Source organism: Anopheles marshallii, chromosome 2 (assembly GCF_943734725.1).
Source record: "Anopheles marshallii chromosome 2, idAnoMarsDA_429_01, whole genome shotgun sequence".
NCBI lineage: Eukaryota > Metazoa > Arthropoda > Insecta > Diptera > Culicidae > Anopheles > Anopheles marshallii.
This window is the reverse complement of record NC_071326.1, coordinates 11,056,277-11,075,489: the sequence shown is the minus strand read 5'-3', so window position 1 is coordinate 11,075,489 and position 19,213 is coordinate 11,056,277. Positions and strand designations below refer to the sequence as shown.

The 19,213-nt window shown below is 46.2% G+C and overlaps 5 protein-coding genes across 6 annotated transcripts; 2 read left to right on the top strand and 3 right to left on the bottom strand.

The window, feature by feature from the left end:
* The first annotated feature begins 59 nt into the window (after positions 1-59).
* On the top strand, positions 60-1,955 carry LOC128708163 (probable ATP-dependent RNA helicase DDX55 homolog). Its single transcript, XM_053803123.1, has 2 exons — positions 60-164; positions 225-1,955. Exons 1-2 carry the CDS (start codon positions 60-62, stop codon positions 1,953-1,955), a joined length of 1,836 nt encoding a protein of 611 aa, XP_053659098.1.
* Positions 1,956-2,095: 140 nt separating this feature from the next.
* LOC128709142 (SRA stem-loop-interacting RNA-binding protein, mitochondrial) lies at positions 2,096-2,377 on the bottom strand. Its single transcript, XM_053804127.1, has one exon. It carries the CDS (start codon positions 2,375-2,377, stop codon positions 2,096-2,098), a length of 282 nt encoding a protein of 93 aa, XP_053660102.1.
* Positions 2,378-2,417: 40 nt separating this feature from the next.
* LOC128708256 (histone-arginine methyltransferase METTL23) lies at positions 2,418-3,325 on the bottom strand. Its single transcript, XM_053803217.1, has 2 exons — positions 3,182-3,325; positions 2,418-3,020 (listed from the first exon to the last, which is right to left on the bottom strand). Exons 1-2 carry the CDS (start codon positions 3,299-3,301, stop codon positions 2,418-2,420), a joined length of 723 nt encoding a protein of 240 aa, XP_053659192.1. The 5' UTR covers positions 3,302-3,325.
* Positions 3,326-4,091: 766 nt separating this feature from the next.
* Positions 4,092-11,057, top strand: LOC128708380 (uncharacterized). The gene is made up of 5 exons (XM_053803356.1): positions 4,092-4,208; positions 4,297-5,794; positions 5,885-8,620; positions 8,714-10,027; positions 10,351-11,057. Exons 1-5 carry the CDS (start codon positions 4,092-4,094, stop codon positions 11,055-11,057), a joined length of 6,372 nt encoding a protein of 2,123 aa, XP_053659331.1.
* A 1,549-nt stretch (positions 11,058-12,606) lies between these two features.
* Positions 12,607-17,959, bottom strand: LOC128708381 (tubulin alpha-1 chain-like). 2 transcript variants are annotated; one of them, XM_053803357.1, is made up of 2 exons: positions 17,416-17,959; positions 12,607-13,956 (listed from the first exon to the last, which is right to left on the bottom strand). In XM_053803357.1, the coding sequence occupies exons 1-2, from the start codon at positions 17,896-17,898 to the stop codon at positions 12,607-12,609; spliced, it is 1,833 nt and encodes a 610-aa protein (XP_053659332.1). In that variant the 5' UTR covers positions 17,899-17,959. The 2 variants fall into 2 exon arrangements, with proteins under 2 accessions (XP_053659332.1, XP_053659333.1); XM_053803358.1 differs by lacking the exon at positions 17,416-17,959 and adding an exon at positions 14,631-14,651.
* Positions 17,960-19,213: the final 1,254 nt, after the last annotated feature.

The window sequence follows — 19,213 nt, the reverse complement described above, 5'->3', positions numbered from 1 at the left end:
GAATCACACATGTTTTTACTTTCGTCCGGATTGTTACCGCAAATGAAACAGCTCTGAAAATGCCTAGACCAAGTGTAAAATGGACAGATTTGGCCACACCACTAAGTGCGCCCGTGCTCAAAGTGATTGACGGTCTTGGTTTTGAGAAGATGACACCAGTTCAGGTATTACCGTGAATGATTGGTTCGCAACACACGTATCAAATATGATTCTTGATTTTGTAGGCTGCCACCATTCCACTGCTCTTGGGTTACAAAGACGTCGCTGCCGAAGCGGTCACAGGATCCGGAAAAACGCTAGCTTTTCTTGTCCCCTTGCTAGAACTGCTACTCAAAAGGAAGCGCAACGAGGCATGGAAAAAGCACGAAATCGGAGCTGTTATTGTTTCACCCACACGCGAACTGGCCACCCAGATACACGACGTCCTGTCCGAGTTCCTCTGCCACGAGGAACTGAGCAGTTTTCGGCAGAAGATGCTCATCGGAGGAAATGCCGTTGAAGAAGATGTACTCGCGATCTTGAAGGAAGGTGTCAACATACTCGTAGCCACCCCTGGCCGACTGCAGGATCTGTTTGAGCGCAAAGGAGACCTGAATCTGGCTGCAAAGGTGAAAAGTTTAGAGCTGCTCGTGCTAGACGAAGCGGATCGTTTGCTTGATATGGGGTTCGAGGCGACCATCAACACCATTCTAGGCTATCTTCCACGGCAGCGCCGGACTGGGCTGTTTTCGGCCACACAAACCAAGGAGGTGAAAGATTTGATGCGCGCAGGTTTGCGTAATCCTGTGTTGGTCAGTGTACGTGAAAAGGCAACCACGAGCACGCCGAAATTGTTGCAAAACTATTATATCGTCGTTGAGCCAGAGCAAAAACTGGTTGCTTTGCTGGAATTTATACGCACCCAGAACATCAAGAAAGCGATGATATTCTTTCCCACGTGTGCTTGCGTTGAGTACTGGTCCATCGCTTTGGCGAACCTTGTTTCATCGATGCAAGTGTTGGCCTTGCACGGAAAGATGCGAACGGAACGCTTCCGGATACTGAAGTCGTTTCGCGAAGCGGCCAGCGCGTTGTTACTCTGCACTGATGTACTTGCCCGTGGTGTCGATATTCCTGAAGTGGACTGGGTACTCCAGTGGGAACCGCCATCAAACGCAGCAGCGTTTGTTCATCGTGTCGGCCGCACTGCACGTCAAGGATCGGAAGGAAATGCGCTCATTATGCTTCTACCCACAGAAGACGCGTATGTAGACTTTCTGACACGCAATCAGAAAGTTTCCCTAAAACAAATAGATTTGGAGCTACCCGATAGGATGCTGGCTGAAACGTTAGACACATTGCATCAACTTCAGAAGACCGATCGTGCTACGTTTGACAAAGCTAACCGAGCGTTTGTGTCGCACGTGCAGGCCTACAGTAAGCACGAGTGTAATCTAATTCTACGGCTGAAGGATCTGGATCTCGGTAGAGTAGCGACAAGTTATGGACTACTGCAGTTACCCCGCATGCCCGAAATGAAGCCTCATTTCAAAGAGTCGTTCCGTGGCCCGGAGCAAAGAGTGGACGTATTCACACTCGTTTACAAGGATAAGCAAAAGCAAGCGTCGTTCGAGAACAAGCTGAAAACGTACGCCGAAACAGGCGAATGGAAGGGAAAAAAGAAGCTTATCAAAAAGAAATCTGTTCCCTGGGAGCTGGCCAATAAGGAGCGCGAAGAACGGAAAGAAATCCGTAAGAAGCGGAGGGAAAAGAAACAAATACGAAAGGCATCCATTGAGGCGGGTGATACAGTCCCGGCGAAAAAGAAACGAGCTAAATTTTCACAGGAAGAGCTAGAAGAACTGGCCAACGATATTCGGCTGTTGAAGAAGGTGAAAAAGAAAAAAATCACCGAAGAGGAATACGAGGATAAGATGGGTATAAAGGAAGGAGATGATTTAATGGATTCGGATTAAGACACACGCCGTATGAGATTAGTTTTGTAAGGCTAAATAAAGATTCTATTCAATGAAATCATCCGTTCGATTACATTGGACAACTTCGAACGATTAACGGATTATTAACCTTCGAAATGTATCTTTTCCTACGCTAAATATTACGACGAGGCAGGTTGTAAGTCCAGCACACGACCCTCAAGCACGTGTAACCGGTTGTTGGTGGCGTTAGTGAAGCCCTCGCGCGTGCTGAACACGATAAACCCATAACCGCGACTGATTCCAGTCGTCTTGTCATAGATTACGTTCGTCGAGTGGACATGACCATACTTGGAGAAGTACGTTTTAAGCTCCTTCGTGCTGACTGTCCACGGCAGATTGCCAACGAACAATTTTTGCACGCCTCGGGCGATGGTACTGGCAGCAGCAGTGGTGGAAGACATAGCCGAAAAGTTTGGTCTACAGATACACCGGAGGAATTGTCTATCCGATTGGTTTTCGTACTATTTCTAGCAAATGCACGGTATGGTTGCCCATCAACTCCTGTGGATCGACGCCGAGATCCTCACTGAGATTGTCTAAGCTTATTACGGAGCACACCAAATCCCACTTTTTCAGCAGATTCTCTATGCACCAGTCGGCACTCCGTTCCTGGTAGGTGCAGATGAATTTGGCTCCCGGGTTTGCCTCGAGTATGAATGAAACCGTCACTAGGATGTCCTCAAATACTGATGGATCGTAAAATACGTCCGAACCGAGTATCAAGTCCAACGGTCCAAGCTGCAGTACTTGATCCAGAAACAGGCCCCACGTAAGCCCGATCACCTCGATGTCCTTCCCAGGTCCGGGTACTAGATTGTTCAATCTGCAGCAACGTTGTATGTGTTCCAAGGTTTTCGGCAGCGTACTACAGTCGCTGAGTGTTACGTGAGCTCCACACTTTGCCGCCAGCAGGCCCGGCAACGCTGTACCGGCTCCTATTTCCAGTACTCGCTTGTTGATTAGTGAATGTCGTCTTTCCCAAAGAAACCAGGCAAGCACCGGTGCGGAAGGCCAAGTGTAGAACGAATATCCCGGCAGTGGAAGCTGTAAAATGATGAAACAAATCCAAACGTTTCCCCTTGAATACAATGTGTATGTGTGAACGAGATCGCGGTTTGACACTTCTTGGTCGGACGCAAGCGTCAGCCCAACACCAAACAAAATCGACTAGTGACCGCGGCTAATGTTTCCAGTGAGAAACTTACCTCCGGTATGAGTATTTCTAGCTTTTCACCTACGTACGAGGCACCGTTTCTGGATTTACTGCCAAAAACAAACCTTTTTATTTGCTCGCCATCGTTTTCCATTTGTTGGAATTTGGTCATTTTCGTCCAAACTGACCCTTGTTTTGGCAATCGTAGAGTATGCACTACGGTTCATCTATCGGTCATACTCAAGAAAAAGCCACGATATATTTTGTGTGAAATGAAGAATATATCATCATGCATCTGAACAAGGCTTGTTGCCTAGTACAATAAAAAAAAAACTATTCAATTTCGCTGTTGCGCGTTTTAGTAGGTGTTTAAAGCAAATGCTTGTAAAATAGTGAAAATAATTTTAAACAAATGAATGCATATTTTTTCTGGCATCCCTGCCATCTCATTCACCCTCAACCAAAGTCGTATATACTGCTACAGTTGGCTTAGAGTCGAAACCCAATCAAAACAAATCCCCCACAATCCACGCGGTTCAAGCTTGCTTCAATACTGTCCGTCGAATTTCATACAATCAAATTCGGGTTCAATCGCATTCGAAGCGGGATCATTTTTAAGATGCGAACAAAAGCAAAGCAGATAAACAATAATAAAAAAAATGCCAAACACCCTTTGCTTGGCGAGCTGTCACACTCGCGAGGCTTTTGTAGGGATAAAAGGATCCTAAATTAGGAAGACTTCCTAGAAAATGTTCCGTATTATTTAATTGCGATTATTGCTGCTATCGAATTCGGTGAGAACGACGCGGATAACGTAAGAATCTGTAATTGGTAGTCCTAAGTGCAGTTGGTTGCTTGCGATAGGTTCGAGAAGCTGGCCACTTTGCGGTAAAGAACCTAATTGCAATTAGATCTAATTAATGTGATGTCTCAGTTGGAACCAACCAAATTTTGTATGCAAAATGCGGATGAAGGGAATAACGTTGTCGGCTATATTGGAGCAAGGCGCTACACGACGACGCAAATCACCGCCTAAAGAGGAATGTCCCAAAAAGCAAAAACGTGACTGTTGGCGAAAGGTAAACAATTGATTTGAATGAACCATGACGAAATGGGTGATTTGGTTATGATTAATTTTCCTGTTCTACCTGGTGTCTGGTTTTATAGATCGCAGGAGTGTTGAATAAGTGTGAAAGCAAACGGACAGTTGAAGAGCAACGGCTCTTGGAGAGTCAGCCGGATGTAGTGAAACAGATCCTCGAGCGTCGTAAACGCAACGTTGAGTACAAGGAACGTGTGCTTGAGACGGAAGATGACCCTGAAGTTATCGAACGAAAAGCCTTAAAGCTAGCACAAGCTATTGCGAAAGCAAATCATTTGATCGTCTATACCGGAGCTGGTATAAGCACTTCCGCTAAAATACCAGATTACCGCGGAAGTCAAGGAATATGGACGTTGCTGGAGCAAGGGAAAGACATCGGAGAGTACGATCTGTCGCTGGCTGACCCTACCTTCACCCATATGGCACTGTTCGAATTGCATCGAAGAGGCATACTGAAGCATGTGCTTTCGCAGAACTGTGACGGGCTGCATTTGCGATCCGGTTTGCCTCGAATGTCGCTCTCAGAAGTGCACGGTAATATGTACGTAGAAGTCTGCAAACAATGCAAGCCGAATGCAGAATATTGGAGGCTTTTCGATACGACACAGTTTACCGCACGCCATTATCACAAGACAAACCGTCGATGTCGGCGCTGTGGTGGTCCACTTATCGACACCATCGTACATTTCGGTGAGCGTGGCCAGCTAAAATGGCCACTCAATTGGGCTGGTGTGACGCCCCATACAGAGAAGACTGATTTAATCCTGTGCATTGGATCGAGCCTGAAGGTGCTTCGCAAATATACGTGGCTGTGGGCCACCGATCGGCCGATAAAAAAGCGACCCAAGATCTTTATCATCAACCTCCAGTGGACACCGAAAGATAAGGTATCGACGTTGAAAATAAATGGCAAATGCGATCAAGTGATGACGCTAGTCATGAAGCATCTCAATGTCGAGGTTCCGCTGTACAACCGGCTGAAGGATCCGATCTTTGCGCATGCAACGTTGTTGCTGTCCGACGAACAACACACAGCTTCGCAGCCAATGCTGAAGAAAATCACTGCCACCAAAGAAGAAACTACGGAAGAATCAATGAGCACCGAACGAGAGAAAGAAGTCAAACTGGAATCGGCCGTAGCTGCCAGCACAACCGTGTCACCGCAGCAAATGTATTTGAACAACTTGATTCTCGCACAACAACAGCAAATTAGTAGCAATTATAATCTTCTACTAAATGCTGCTGGTCGTTCGGAAGGGCGAAATTCTCTGCTGCCCCCTTGCAGCTTACCGCCACTAGTGCCGTGCTCGATGACATCTAGTGACGCTGACCAAATCAAAAAGGAACCATCCAACCCTTCGTTAGGTAATGAACTAAAACCGTTATCTCCTCCTCCTGTCAACGTTATTAAGATCGACACAGCATCGAATCTGTTTGGCAACCTGCGACAAGTATTAAGTACCATGAATTCTGGCGGAAATTCTGCTCCCATCGATAGTAAAGCTTATGCAGTCGATGATGACGGACCAGACAAGCAATCCCAGAAAGCAACGGAAAAGCTTTGTAAGTATAATTACCCCTTTCTGCAATTTTTTTTTGAATGGGCGTTTTGTTTGGTTAAAAATTATAAAACGAATATTTTCTGTATTTTAGTACACGTTCCCATACCACTATTGCTACAACCTGGTGTTACCCTAGTCCAGCAGTCATTCATGGCAGCGAATGCATCAGAGAAGAATAGTTCTAGTTCGGAATCGCAGAAGAAACCTCCGTTGTGTAACCAAATACAACTGATCGTAAAGCCGGTAGTTGTAAGCAATCCACCAAGCCTGGTGCCGATAAATCTTCACCGCCCGGAAGATGTGAAGCAATATGCGAATGTGCTTGCCAATCAAGGCTCATCCAGTGCGGTAAAAGAGGAACCTACCGACGAACCTTTATTGATGAGCAAAAGTGTGCCAAAGGATCTTTTGCAGGGTAAAGCAAATGGAGACATTGATAAGCCAACTACAGAAAGTGAAAACACTTCGAACGAACCGGCTGATTCAGTGAATATGACTGATAACCCAGTACCGAAGGAGATGATACTAGCAAATATCGGGGAAACAGATATGATACACAAGGAAGAACATAAACCAGACGCTGTGCAGGTTGAACTTACGGATGATATCAACACAGTAAAGGCAGAAAACAACAGTAAAACGGAACTGAGCACAGAAATGAAAAGAAGTTCGGGGGAATTAGAAGTTGTGGAACAACTGAATTCCGTAAATAAGCTTGGAGCAGCCACTGTAAACAGCCCTTTAGTATTAAATGGACTAGACAAAAAGTCACCATGTGCAGAACATCAAGCAAACCCGAACATGGATGATATCGAATGCATTTCTATACATTCATCATCTTCTGAAACTGATGGCGATGAAAGAGAGATAGATTTTGAATCCAATATTGCCTGGTTCAGCGTTGGCGCCGCCAAGCCTTTTTCTAAAACGGTTACAAAACAAACAACCGGTGTTAGTGTACATACGGACGATAAGCCGAACATCGAACAACTCGCCGATAAAGATGCTGATAATTCTGAATTGAGTAGAATCGATAAAACGATACAACAAGATTTACTGAGAATTGCGCATGCAATTAGTATGGAACAATCGCCTTACACCCCGTATGTTCCAACAGGTACAACTGTTCCTGTAGACAGAGGAGATAACGAGATTGAAAATGAAGTTGTTAAGTCAATTACCGGTGTAACTTCGGAAGCACCAGAGATACTTGAACCAGATGTAGTGCAAAATAGCATGGCATATAATTCTTCAACAATCAATGAAATTGATTCGATTTTAAAACAATCGACAGTTCTATCTGATGAAGGAGACGAATATGACCAGACATCAGATACAGTTAATCAGTTTGCCGTAAAGTGTGCATCTTCGCAAAAAGATGATAACATTGAAGACACTTCAAGAAAAAAGGTGACAAGCGATTTAGAAGCTGAAACCATCGTATTAAAAGAATCAACGAATTCAATATCAAGCAGATCACCAGATGAACATCCTGTCCACGATCTAAAAGAGATCTTCTCATTAGAAACATCGGAAAATGGCATAATGGAACAAAACAATACTGTAACTGACACAATGAAATGTAAGGAAAAGGATGCAATTGGTAGTGGGGACTCTATGGTATTGAACAATGATGTGATGTATGAATCACATAACAATGTTGAAGGTGATACAACGGAAGTAACGGAAATTACACCTATAACTGACCGTTTATTACCTTTTGAAGCTAGTCCTCCCGAGTCACACACTTTATTCGTTTGCAATGAAGATGCTTCGGTTAGTGAACTACAGTCATCCCTATCGTGTCGGCGAGATTCATTTATTGATACTGAATCCTTAACTAGAAAAGATAACGAATTGAACGAGATAACGATTGATTTGGGAAGCGAAGAATCATGGCGTAAATATGATACGTACGATGATGAAAAACTAAATTCAGTTAGCAAAGATTTAATAGTTACAGAACAGCTTCAAAGCGCAGAAGATACAACTAAAATTGGATGTTTGCAAATCCCTTTGATTGTTGCGCTGGATACAAATGAGGACTTAGCTGAAGATGGTTCATCTGTGGCACTCAGTTCCTCCACCATACAAATGCATGAAGATGTCGAGAAACCTGATGATAATTCAAATGATGTATTGAAATCAGAGATTGCACCGGTACAACGATCTGGCCATTCAGAAGGAGCTGATCAGCTTGACGATGGAAAGTGTTACCAACATCGCAGGAAGACGGACGATGATGTTTCTGCTGTTGATAAACAGGGAAATGTGTTCGAATTTCCTACAACAGATGCAAAATCTCCTACGGAAGATCTTAATATCGTTGAATGTAACAAGAGCAAACATCATGGACAAGATACTAATTTCGTGTCCACCGCCAGTGCAGTTTGCTCATTGAGGGAACTATTTTCCAACTCGGAAGATGATGGCACATTAAAGAATTCTAATAGTGCATGTTCTTCACCGGAAATGGATAATGATCATGAAGACCTGGAATCAGACACAGTCATTGAACAGGAAGCCATCGCAAAAATGATGGAGGAGAACCTGCAAAATGAAACTAACTGCTCAACGATCACTAAAACGAACGATGATAACACAGGTAATGAAGGATCTTCTGACGAAGAAATGCCATTAGAAAGGCCCAAAATTGGCACCGATGAGGAACTCGCAGGACAGGAAGAATGTGTTACCAAGCATATCCAAAAGCCATTGGACCGGCTTAAAGCAAACGAACAGTTACAGATAGTTTTGAACAGTACATCTGAAAAGGAAAGCTCGATGTTAATGAACTTCAATAGCAGTGATCAACCGTCTACAGAAAGTGAGTAAACTGCTTTTTTTTAATTTGTGAATTGTACTATAATTTACTATCTAACTATTTACTATGTACCCTATGTTATTATCTTCCCGACAGATTGTCTTCAAACAAAGAAAGATGAACAGAAGTGTCTAGACACGAGCATGAATTGTGAAAAGACAGTATCACTTCCAAAACCTACGTCACATCAAAATATGGTCAAAGTGGTGCTCAGCAATAGCGCTCTTTTCGAGCTGTATGAAGCTGCTCCAAGGTTCGCCGATAATTATCCGCCCGCGTTGAAATTGATAGCTCCGGTCAAATATCAGCTTCCTACGACTCATGTGGCGGGGAAGATTTCCAAACCAGATAGTCAGCAAACGGTGGAAAATGTAACTACTAACGATAAGACTGATGGGGTTAACCAAGAGCAGCAAGATTCTTTAAAATCTTCGTCTGGATTGCATGCACCGGATCATTCTACTACGATGCCCCGAATTTCCCCTGCACCGCCCTGCAAGAAGATACAAATGCCTTCGGCATTACTGCTTGCTCCACCGATGCACTGTATCAGTAGTGTGCTAAAGATGACCCCACCAAATGGTGCTGGGAACAGTATTCCACCGGTCAGCAGCGTAGGAGCAATTACTCCTTCCTTCATACCCTTGCAAGGTGGTCTAACAACGAACGCCAGTGTGGCGGCGTATATGCTCAAGAACAATAGCTTCCTCAGCGCGAACACGAGGTTCCCGAATATTTTAGGATTTCCCACTGGGCTCGGTACAAATTTGGTACTTCTAACGAGTCCTCCCAAACATCAAGTAATGACCCAGAGCAGTGATCCGGCGGTCGTTACATCACCAACTTCCACAACTCCCACAACACCTGCAAAGTCCTTTCGCCTCGAATCTGATGAACAGACGGACGAAGAGGACGGAAATAGTATTAAAAAGCGGCGTTCCAAGCGTCTCGAATCCGCCCGCCTGCATAAGCAGCTGGTGACACCGGAAAAGACTGACTCGGATACCGACACCACAGTTGACCAGTGGTCGCCTCAGGAAAGGCGTCACAGGAATCGCTCTAATCGATCATTCGATGGGACAAATGAAAGTGACGAAATGGGTGACAGTAGCTGCGGTGCTGGAGGACGTTCACGAAGTTTCCGTATTCGACGGAAGCCGGAGTTTTTGAACATCAAACATCCGGAGAAGAAAAAGAAGCGTACAAATGAAGAACCGTCGTCGGAGACGGCAACGTGTTCGAAGGCTTCGGCGAGCGGTGATTCTCAGGTGAAGGTGGGTGATAACAGTGAGCCAGCCACAACTACGGCCTCATTGTCTACGGCCGCGAACCGATTGTTTACGATCTCGGCTCCAGTTGCATATTTTCCGACCCCATTTGTTTCAACGTTGGGAACGAGCTCAGGAGCAAGTAAGTGATTTTTAAATACAAGAAGAATGTTAACATTTTTATATCTTAAAGTTTGCCAAAAGGTGTAAAAACTCAGCTCATGATAGCGTAGCTAGGCGACAAAAAAGGGGTTTATTTTTTTCCTCAGGCTAGAAACCCTGTGTCACGTAAAAGATTAAGTAAATGTTATTCAAACGTGTTTGTTTTTGGGAAACCATAGCACGATAGTATCCAACATTCATTTGAAAATGAAACAGCCTCGAATCAAGTTGCGGAGTGTTAAGAAAAAAACATATTTTGCAGTAAATCAAGGTTTGATTGTTATTTATTGTTTACCTTTTCAGTAATTTCCCAGCAGGAGAAGTACAAACGCATACTAACTTACTACAAGACCGCGATACAGCAACATCAGCAGTCCAGCACTTCTAATGCCCTACCGCAATGGTACGATGTGAACTACGCCTACTCCGGTTTGCACAGCATTATACATCCCCCACCGCCGGACGTTAACCTGTGGGGTGGATCATCGATCAAATTGGAACCGCAGCAACCGTTGGAAATCGAATGCAAGTTTTGCTTTGAGAACTATGCCCAGTACAGTTGCCAGTTTTATCCACCGCAGCCAGCGGAATTTGCCGTCAAATCGTTCCGTCGGGGCAAAGTGGTCGTGTGCGAATGTTGCGATTTTTCCGATGGTGAAAATGAGCAAACGCAACCCGTACTGGTGCCCGAAAATGGTACGCTTGCATCGACATCGAAGGCAAGCGGTAGCGGTGAAGCTAAGTCTTCCGCCTCTTCGACTGGAGCGAACGATGAAGTGCAAGAAAGTAAACGACGCCCACTGGCAGAGGAACAATCAAAGGAGGCGGAAGCTAAAATGTCAAAAAAGCCGAAATGTGAACCCAACGCAATTGCGGAAGGTTCTTCATGCAGCGTCAATGGCACTGGAACGAATGGTGCTGCTGCACACAAACCGAAGGTGAAGCCGGGATGGTATGGGAAGGGCTATCGTAAGCATTTGCGACGCAAGAAGCGTACAAGTCAAGGATAAAGTGGAGCGCAAGGGTTCCAATTTTTTTCTGTAAATCTTTATACTTCACTTAAGATGTAAATTACTTCTTATTAAGTTATATCCTCAAGGTTAGCGTGCTGAAGTCCATTAAACGGTCGATAGAAATAGGAAGGTGCCTTGAGATAGGTGGTAAGGGCCAATTTCTAGCTTCATTTACGCGTGTGTCGTTTGTCTTGCTGTGAAGGTTGTGTGAAAGTATTTTGATAGATTTTCATGTGTAAAGGTTCCTTTTGTTTGCTGAGAAATATCAATCCAACAGGTTAGACTCCTGGACCCATAAGAAATGAAGAGAACAACTTTGTACATAATATTTTGTAAGTTACGACCCTGCATCGGTCCGCCCGTTCAAGGACTTAATACAGCATTGCAAGGACAAAGACCGTTAGATTCGTACAAGGGTTGAATGTTTATTGAATTGAAAACGTTCGCTATTCTTTTTAACTCCTAACGTGTGCAGCGATCTCAATTTTCTCTTATAAAATAGCGTTTATCTGTCATGGATGTGTGCTTTTGAAGGGCCCACCCAACAATTCCATGTTCCATCGCGAATCCCGACGCTCTTCAATCTTACTTGCGCTGTAAATGTGATCGAGACAAGGGCGATTTGAAGATTAACAGCATTCTATCACGCGGTTTGAAAAATTTTTTCTATTTATTTTTGCATTTATTTCAAACGGTATTGAAGTATTTTGTGTTGTTCGCTCATTTGTTTGAAATTTTGTCATCGAGCTGATGTCATTTCGTGACTTTAATCGAACAAGCTGAAAGGCGTCTGGTGCGCAAGGTTTAAAGTTAAATAAAAATCAACTCAATTCAACATGAAACATGTGTGTTACTTTTGATACTTCGTCTCGCCCGAGCGGATTAATTTCACAATTCTTCCAATGAAGGTAATATGGTAGGCAGAGACATTAATTTGTCACTCTCTTCATTGATGACGGCATACAGCAAACATATATGGTTATGCAGGTTAACCAGGGAGGACGTGGGACGGTCCAAACCAGTCTGCGCCCACAAGTACTTTCATGGTCTTTTCGTTTTAAGCGTAATCGCGTTGGCGACGACTGAACAGTTCAACAGTGATCATTGCCCACACCAACGCTGTGTGGTTACCAAGGAAACGAAAACATTACCATATAAAGAAATAGCTGTCTGCCAGTCTGCGGCTATACCAAAACAGGGTCGAGAAATAAACTCATGCGTGGGGGCAGGGAAGCTTGATGATGTCATAAGTATGCTCTTCCAAATGGGTGGACGGAGACCAGCAAAAAATATCTATCCCATTTCCGCACAAGGTCATCAAATCATTTCACAATCCCTCAGTAACAATTAACAATACGTTCCTTGAACAGAAATAATTTATTCAACCATTTCCTCATTTTTTGTGCGGAAGAAGAAGCTGTAGAAAATTTTGCCAATTGACATATTCTCTGCGAGCTTCTTCTTCACGGTGCTGATGATGCTGCTGCTACTACTACTGCTTTTGCTGCTGCTACTGCTGTTTCTGCCTGAGAAGTACCTCACGTATTTAGTACTCCTCAGCTCCTTCGCCTTCTCCTTCGCCGGAATCCATACCGACCTCCTCGTAGTCCTTCTCGAGAGCGGCCAAATCTTCACGGGCCTCGGAGAATTCACCTTCCTCCATACCCTCTCCGACGTACCAGTGCACGAAGGCACGCTTGGCGTACATCAGATCGAACTTGTGGTCCAGGCGAGCCCAGGCTTCGGCGATGGCCGTGGTGTTGGACAACATGCACACGGCACGCTGCACCTTGGCCAGATCGCCTCCCGGCACGACGGTCGGGGGCTGATAGTTGATGCCAACCTTGAAACCGGTCGGACACCAGTCCACGAACTGGATCGTGCGCTTCGTCTTGATGGTGGCGATGGCCGCATTCACGTCCTTGGGCACCACATCACCACGGTACAGCATGCAGCACGCCATGTACTTGCCGTGACGTGGGTCGCACTTGACCATCTGGTTGGCCGGCTCGAAGCAAGCGTTGGTGATCTCGGCCACCGACAGCTGCTCGTGGTACGCCTTCTCGGCCGAGATGACCGGAGCGTACGTGACCAGCGGGAAGTGGATACGCGGGTACGGCACCAAGTTGGTCTGGAACTCGGTCAGATCCACGTTCAGGGCACCGTCGAATCGGAGCGAAGCCGTAATGGACGACACGATCTGGCCGATCAGACGGTTGAGATTCGTGTAGGTCGGACGCTCGATGTCGAGGTTGCGACGGCAGATGTCGTAGATGGCCTCGTTGTCGACCATGAAGGCGCAGTCCGAATGCTCCAGGGTGGTGTGGGTGGTCAGGATGGAGTTGTACGGCTCGACGACAGCCGTCGACACCTGCGGGGCCGGGTAGATGGCAAACTCGAGCTTCGACTTCTTGCCATAGTCCACCGACAGGCGCTCCATCAGGAGGGAAGTGAAACCGGATCCGGTACCACCGCCGAACGAGTGGAAGATCAGGAAGCCCTGTAGTCCCGTGCACTGGTCGGCCAGCTTGCGGATGCGGTCCAGCACAACGTCGACGATTTCCTTGCCGATGGTGTAGTGGCCACGGGCGTAGTTGTTGGCGGCATCTTCCTTTCCGGTGATCAACTGTTCCGGGTGGAACAGCTGGCGGTAGGTACCGGTGCGTACCTCATCGACGACGGTCGGTTCCAGATCGACGAACACGGCACGGGGCACGTGCTTGCCTGCGCCAGTCTCGGAGAAGAAGGTGTTGAACGAATCGTCACCTCCGCCAATGGTCTTGTCCGAGGGCATCTGACCGTCCGGTTGGATGCCATGCTCCAGACAGTACAGCTCCCAGCAGGCGTTTCCGATCTGGACACCGGCCTGTCCGACGTGCACGGAGATACATTCACGCTGTTGGAGAGAAAGGCAACATTTTAGTGGATTCGGTACTTACACATTCCGATGCCGGATAATTCCTACTTTCCCACTGCTGACATTCAATGTTCATCCCTCTCGAACACATTGTGGCCATTGAATATGCCAGCATGTCAAATATTCAAAGGACTTGTCGCTATTGCCTCTACTGATTAAAGATAGGAAATGCCAGATTATTGAGCAATTGCATCTTTTGCCCAGTGAGGCGAATTAGTCAGCGGTCATAAACTCTTTTTCCTACATCATGACCTCGATGCACGATTCTCCCCAATCATTTCCATGCGCACAGCAGGCGACTGCTTCCTGCCATGTGGCCTTCTTTTTCTTTCTGGAATCCAACATGGCATCGCATTGCGGCAAATATCGTATGACTCATCGTCATGGGCACAACACAGTGAAAGATTATCGATTCGAACCAACGCCCTTTTCATCTCTGGCATGTACAGTGTGCTTGCGAGAATTACTCGAATGCAATCGACAAGACCATAATGCGCACCAGACAAAAGATTCCCAAATAAGCTCTAATTGGTTTTAATGAACGCATCTGCCTCGGTGCGCCGAAAATAGCAGCCGGCAAGCCAAAAAGACGATGACGTGGAAGCACCACACAAAATGAGGTTATGCGATGCCTGTTTTCGACCCGCGACGACTGGTCGGCCACTTTTACGCATAAAACTGTTTCCCTCTAAATCGAGCGGCCCTTTACTTCCCACCTCGTTTACTTACCATGTTGACTAAATGCCTTGGTTAACACTTCACACACAAAATGGAGTAGATTCACTTAAGAACGGAATTCCGCTTGGCGCAGCTGACTAGGACGCTTTCCAAACAGATACAGTTTGAATGAAACCGTCCCAAATTTTCAGTTTTATACAACCGACTGGAACGCCCCGGAAACTGAAACGACGCTCTCTCTTCTAACGGGTTTTGACTCACGCTCTCGGGCTGACGGGTGCTTATAACCCATGGTTTAATACTTGTGCCAACGTAAAACATGGCGTGGAGGCGGGATTTTGGGCTGTTGGAGGATTGTAAGCGACAAATGCGTCAATTCTCAGTCTACTGGAGGCCTCGATCTTGGGTTTCAATGCATTTGTGTTCAATTGGTGCAGAAAAACACACGAAACTAGCCATGTGCTTCTCGCCGGGGGGTCGTGTATTTCCAGGCGAGAATTTTTACCTGTATGTAAAAATGAGAACTATTGAGAAGAGAAAATGCGTCAGTCATGAAAGCACAGTGTGTCTTCCCCATGTTTTGTGATGTTAATTATTTCTATGAATTATTGATTAAACAACGAGCAAAATATATTTTGGTATTTTGGTACAGTTCAAAATAAAAAGAAAAATATCGAAAGTGAATTTCTTATCATAACAATAGTTTTCCTTGATTGTGGAAGCAGAAAAACCTATAATTTTCATTAGAAATATTCCGTCCTAAATTTAAAATGCTACACCACAGAGTCACATATCCCTATAAACCCTGCTTAACACGATCCAAAATGAGCATTTTTCTCTTTTGGTATATTTTCTCCCGCTGTGATAAAAAATTCTCGCCTGGAAATACTCGACCTCCGGCGAGAAGCACATGGCTAGTTTCGTGTGTTTTTCTGCACCAATTGAACACAAATGCATTGAAACCCAAGAACGAGGCCTCCAGTAGACTGAGAATAAAGCATTTGTCGCTTACAATCCTCCAACAGCCCAAAATCCCGCCTCCACGCCATGTTTTAGGTTGGCACAAGTATTAAACCATGGGTTATAAGCACCCGTCAGCCCGAGAGCGTGAGTCAAAACCCGTTAGAAGAGAGAGCGTCGTTTCAGTTTCCGGGGCGTTCCAGTCGGTTGTATAAAACTGAAAATTTGGGACGGTTTCATTCAAACTGTATCTGTTTGGAAAGCGTCCTAGTCAGCTGCGCCAAGCGGAATTCCGTTCTTAAGTGAATCTACTCCATTTTGTGTGTGAAGTGTTAACCAAGGCATTTAGTCAACATGGTAAGTAAACGAGGTGGGAAGTAAAGGGCCGCTCGATTTAGAGGGAAACAGTTTTATGCGTAAAAGTGGCCGACCAGTCGTCGCGGGTCGAAAACAGGCATCGCATAACCTCATTTTGTGTGGTGCTTCCACGTCATCGTCTTTTTGGCTTGCCGGCTGCTATTTTCGGCGCACCGAGGCAGATGCGTTCATTAAAACCAATTAGAGCTTATTTGGGAATCTTTTGTCTGGTGCGCATTATGGTCTTGTCGATTGCATTCGAGTAATTCTCGCAAGCACACTGTACATGCCAGAGATGAAAAGGGCGTTGGTTCGAATCGATAATCTTTCACTGTGTTGTGCCCATGACGATGAGTCATACGATATTTGCCGCAATGCGATGCCATGTTGGATTCCAGAAAGAAAAAGAAGGCCACATGGCAGGAAGCAGTCGCCTGCTGTGCGCATGGAAATGATTGGGGAGAATCGTGCATCGAGGTCATGATGTAGGAAAAAGAGGTTATGACCGCTGACTAATTCGCCTCACTGGGCAAAAGATTCAAATGCTCAATAATCTGGCATTTTCTATCTTTAATCAGTAGAGGCAATAGCGACAAGTCCTTTGAATATTTGACATGCTGGCATATTCAATGGCCACAATGTGTTCGAGAGGGATGAACATTGAATGTCAGCAGTGGGAAAGTAGGAATTATCCGGCATCGGAATGTGTAAGTACCGAATCCACTAAAATGTTGCCTTTCTCTCCAACAGCGTGAATGTATCTCCGTGCACGTCGGACAGGCCGGTGTCCAGATCGGAAACGCCTGCTGGGAGCTGTACTGTCTGGAGCATGGCATCCAACCGGACGGTCAGATGCCCTCGGACAAGACCATTGGCGGAGGTGACGATTCTTTCAACACCTTCTTCTCCGAGACTGGCGCAGGCAAGCACGTGCCCCGTGCCGTGTTCGTCGATCTGGAACCGACCGTCGTCGATGAGGTACGCACCGGTACCTACCGCCAGCTGTTCCACCCGGAACAGTTGATCACCGGAAAGGAAGATGCCGCCAACAACTACGCCCGTGGCCACTACACCATCGGCAAGGAAATCGTCGACGTTGTGCTGGACCGCATCCGCAAGCTGGCCGACCAGTGCACGGGACTACAGGGCTTCCTGATCTTCCACTCGTTCGGCGGTGGTACCGGATCCGGTTTCACTTCCCTCCTGATGGAGCGCCTGTCGGTGGACTATGGCAAGAAGTCGAAGCTCGAGTTTGCCATCTACCCGGCCCCGCAGGTGTCGACGGCTGTCGTCGAGCCGTACAACTCCATCCTGACCACCCACACCACCCTGGAACATTCGGACTGCGCCTTCATGGTCGACAACGAGGCCATCTACGACATCTGCCGTCGCAACCTCGACATCGAGCGTCCGACCTACACGAATCTCAACCGTCTGATCGGCCAGATCGTGTCGTCCATTACGGCTTCGCTCCGATTCGACGGTGCCCTGAACGTGGATCTGACCGAGTTCCAGACCAACTTGGTGCCGTACCCGCGTATCCACTTCCCGCTGGTCACGTACGCTCCGGTCATCTCGGCCGAGAAGGCGTACCACGAGCAGCTGTCGGTGGCCGAGATCACCAACGCTTGCTTCGAGCCGGCCAACCAGATGGTCAAGTGCGACCCACGTCACGGCAAGTACATGGCGTGCTGCATGCTGTACCGTGGTGATGTGGTGCCCAAGGACGTGAATGCGGCCATCGCCACCATCAAGACGAAGCGCACGATCCAGTTCGTGGACTGGTGTCCGACCGGTTTCAAGGTTGGCATCAACTATCAGCCCCCGACCGTCGTGCCGGGAGGCGATCTGGCCAAGGTGCAGCGTGCCGTGTGCATGTTGTCCAACACCACGGCCATCGCCGAAGCCTGGGCTCGCCTGGACCATAAGTTCGATCTGATGTACGCCAAGCGTGCCTTCGTGCACTGGTACGTCGGAGAGGGTATGGAGGAAGGTGAATTCTCCGAGGCCCGTGAAGATTTGGCCGCTCTCGAGAAGGACTACGAGGAGGTCGGTATGGATTCCGGCGAAGGAGAAGGCGAAGGAGCTGAGGAGTACTAAATACGTGAGGTACTTCTCAGGCAGCAACGGCAGTAGCATCAGCAACAACAGCAACAACAAATTGGAGGGAGCTAGCAATGTGTCGCTTCGTTCGACATTCATTGTTAGCTTCTTCCCCACAAAATGAGGAAATGATTGAATAAATTATTTCTGTACAAGATATCTATCGGCAGTTGATTTTAGAATTAGAATTAGAATGTTAACGTGATGACATGTTTCTGTAAAATTGGATATGGTCTAGGAATATATTTCAGCAGTTCTTCGCCTTCCATTAGTAAAGGGGAAGCGGGGAGTACGATGACATCATCTTGAATCTGCTACCCACACATCATTCATCATCCACTTTCATTTGTCGATCCTATTAAGGTATAGCATCGAGACGTTCGATTCAAAGTGAGAACCATTTCCTTTTTAGTTTTTTGTGAAGGGTAATCCTCATTCTCAGTTGGACGGAATTTATTGGTTCCAAGTCATCTGATACGCATCATTTCCTCAGCCAACATCTGAGCTTAGTTCGTACTTGGACAGATTGATCTGGGACCGGTTGAAGATAACAACCTAGTATACCACGATGCTTAACAGCCATGTGTACTTCAGTGCTGCAAAGTTCTCCTTTGGCACCAAGATAGGACCATGAGGGGCGGTCCGTTATGTATGTGACTAGGGTAGAGCGAACTTCCCTAAAAGGGTGCATGTTTACGCAAATCTCTACTTCGATGTAGATTTTATGGGGCGTGAAATCGTTACCCTCCTACTGCATGACCGGGCCATAGAGTAATGAGAGGTGTATGAGGAAATCTGAGGTCTGTCTGTATGGCCTTTCCATACTTAAGATATTTTTTTATATCGCATGTTCTTGCCACATGTTTTCAAATCATTTTAGATCGTTTTCATTTCAGCAACTGCCCACCTTGATGTCTCCATTCATGTATAAACCCTGGGCTCCGAAACAGCTGTCTACAAGTTTTTTTTGGAGCACCCTATTTTGCTGCAAGGGCATCACACGAAGCATATGTAAATATGGAACCAATCGAATTCGTTTGTTTCAATGTGCATCGTTTAAACTTTATTGTTCCTATAACTTTCCATCTCGATTAAATTGGATTGATGCAATCGATCGCATTCCCAAGAGGTGTACAAT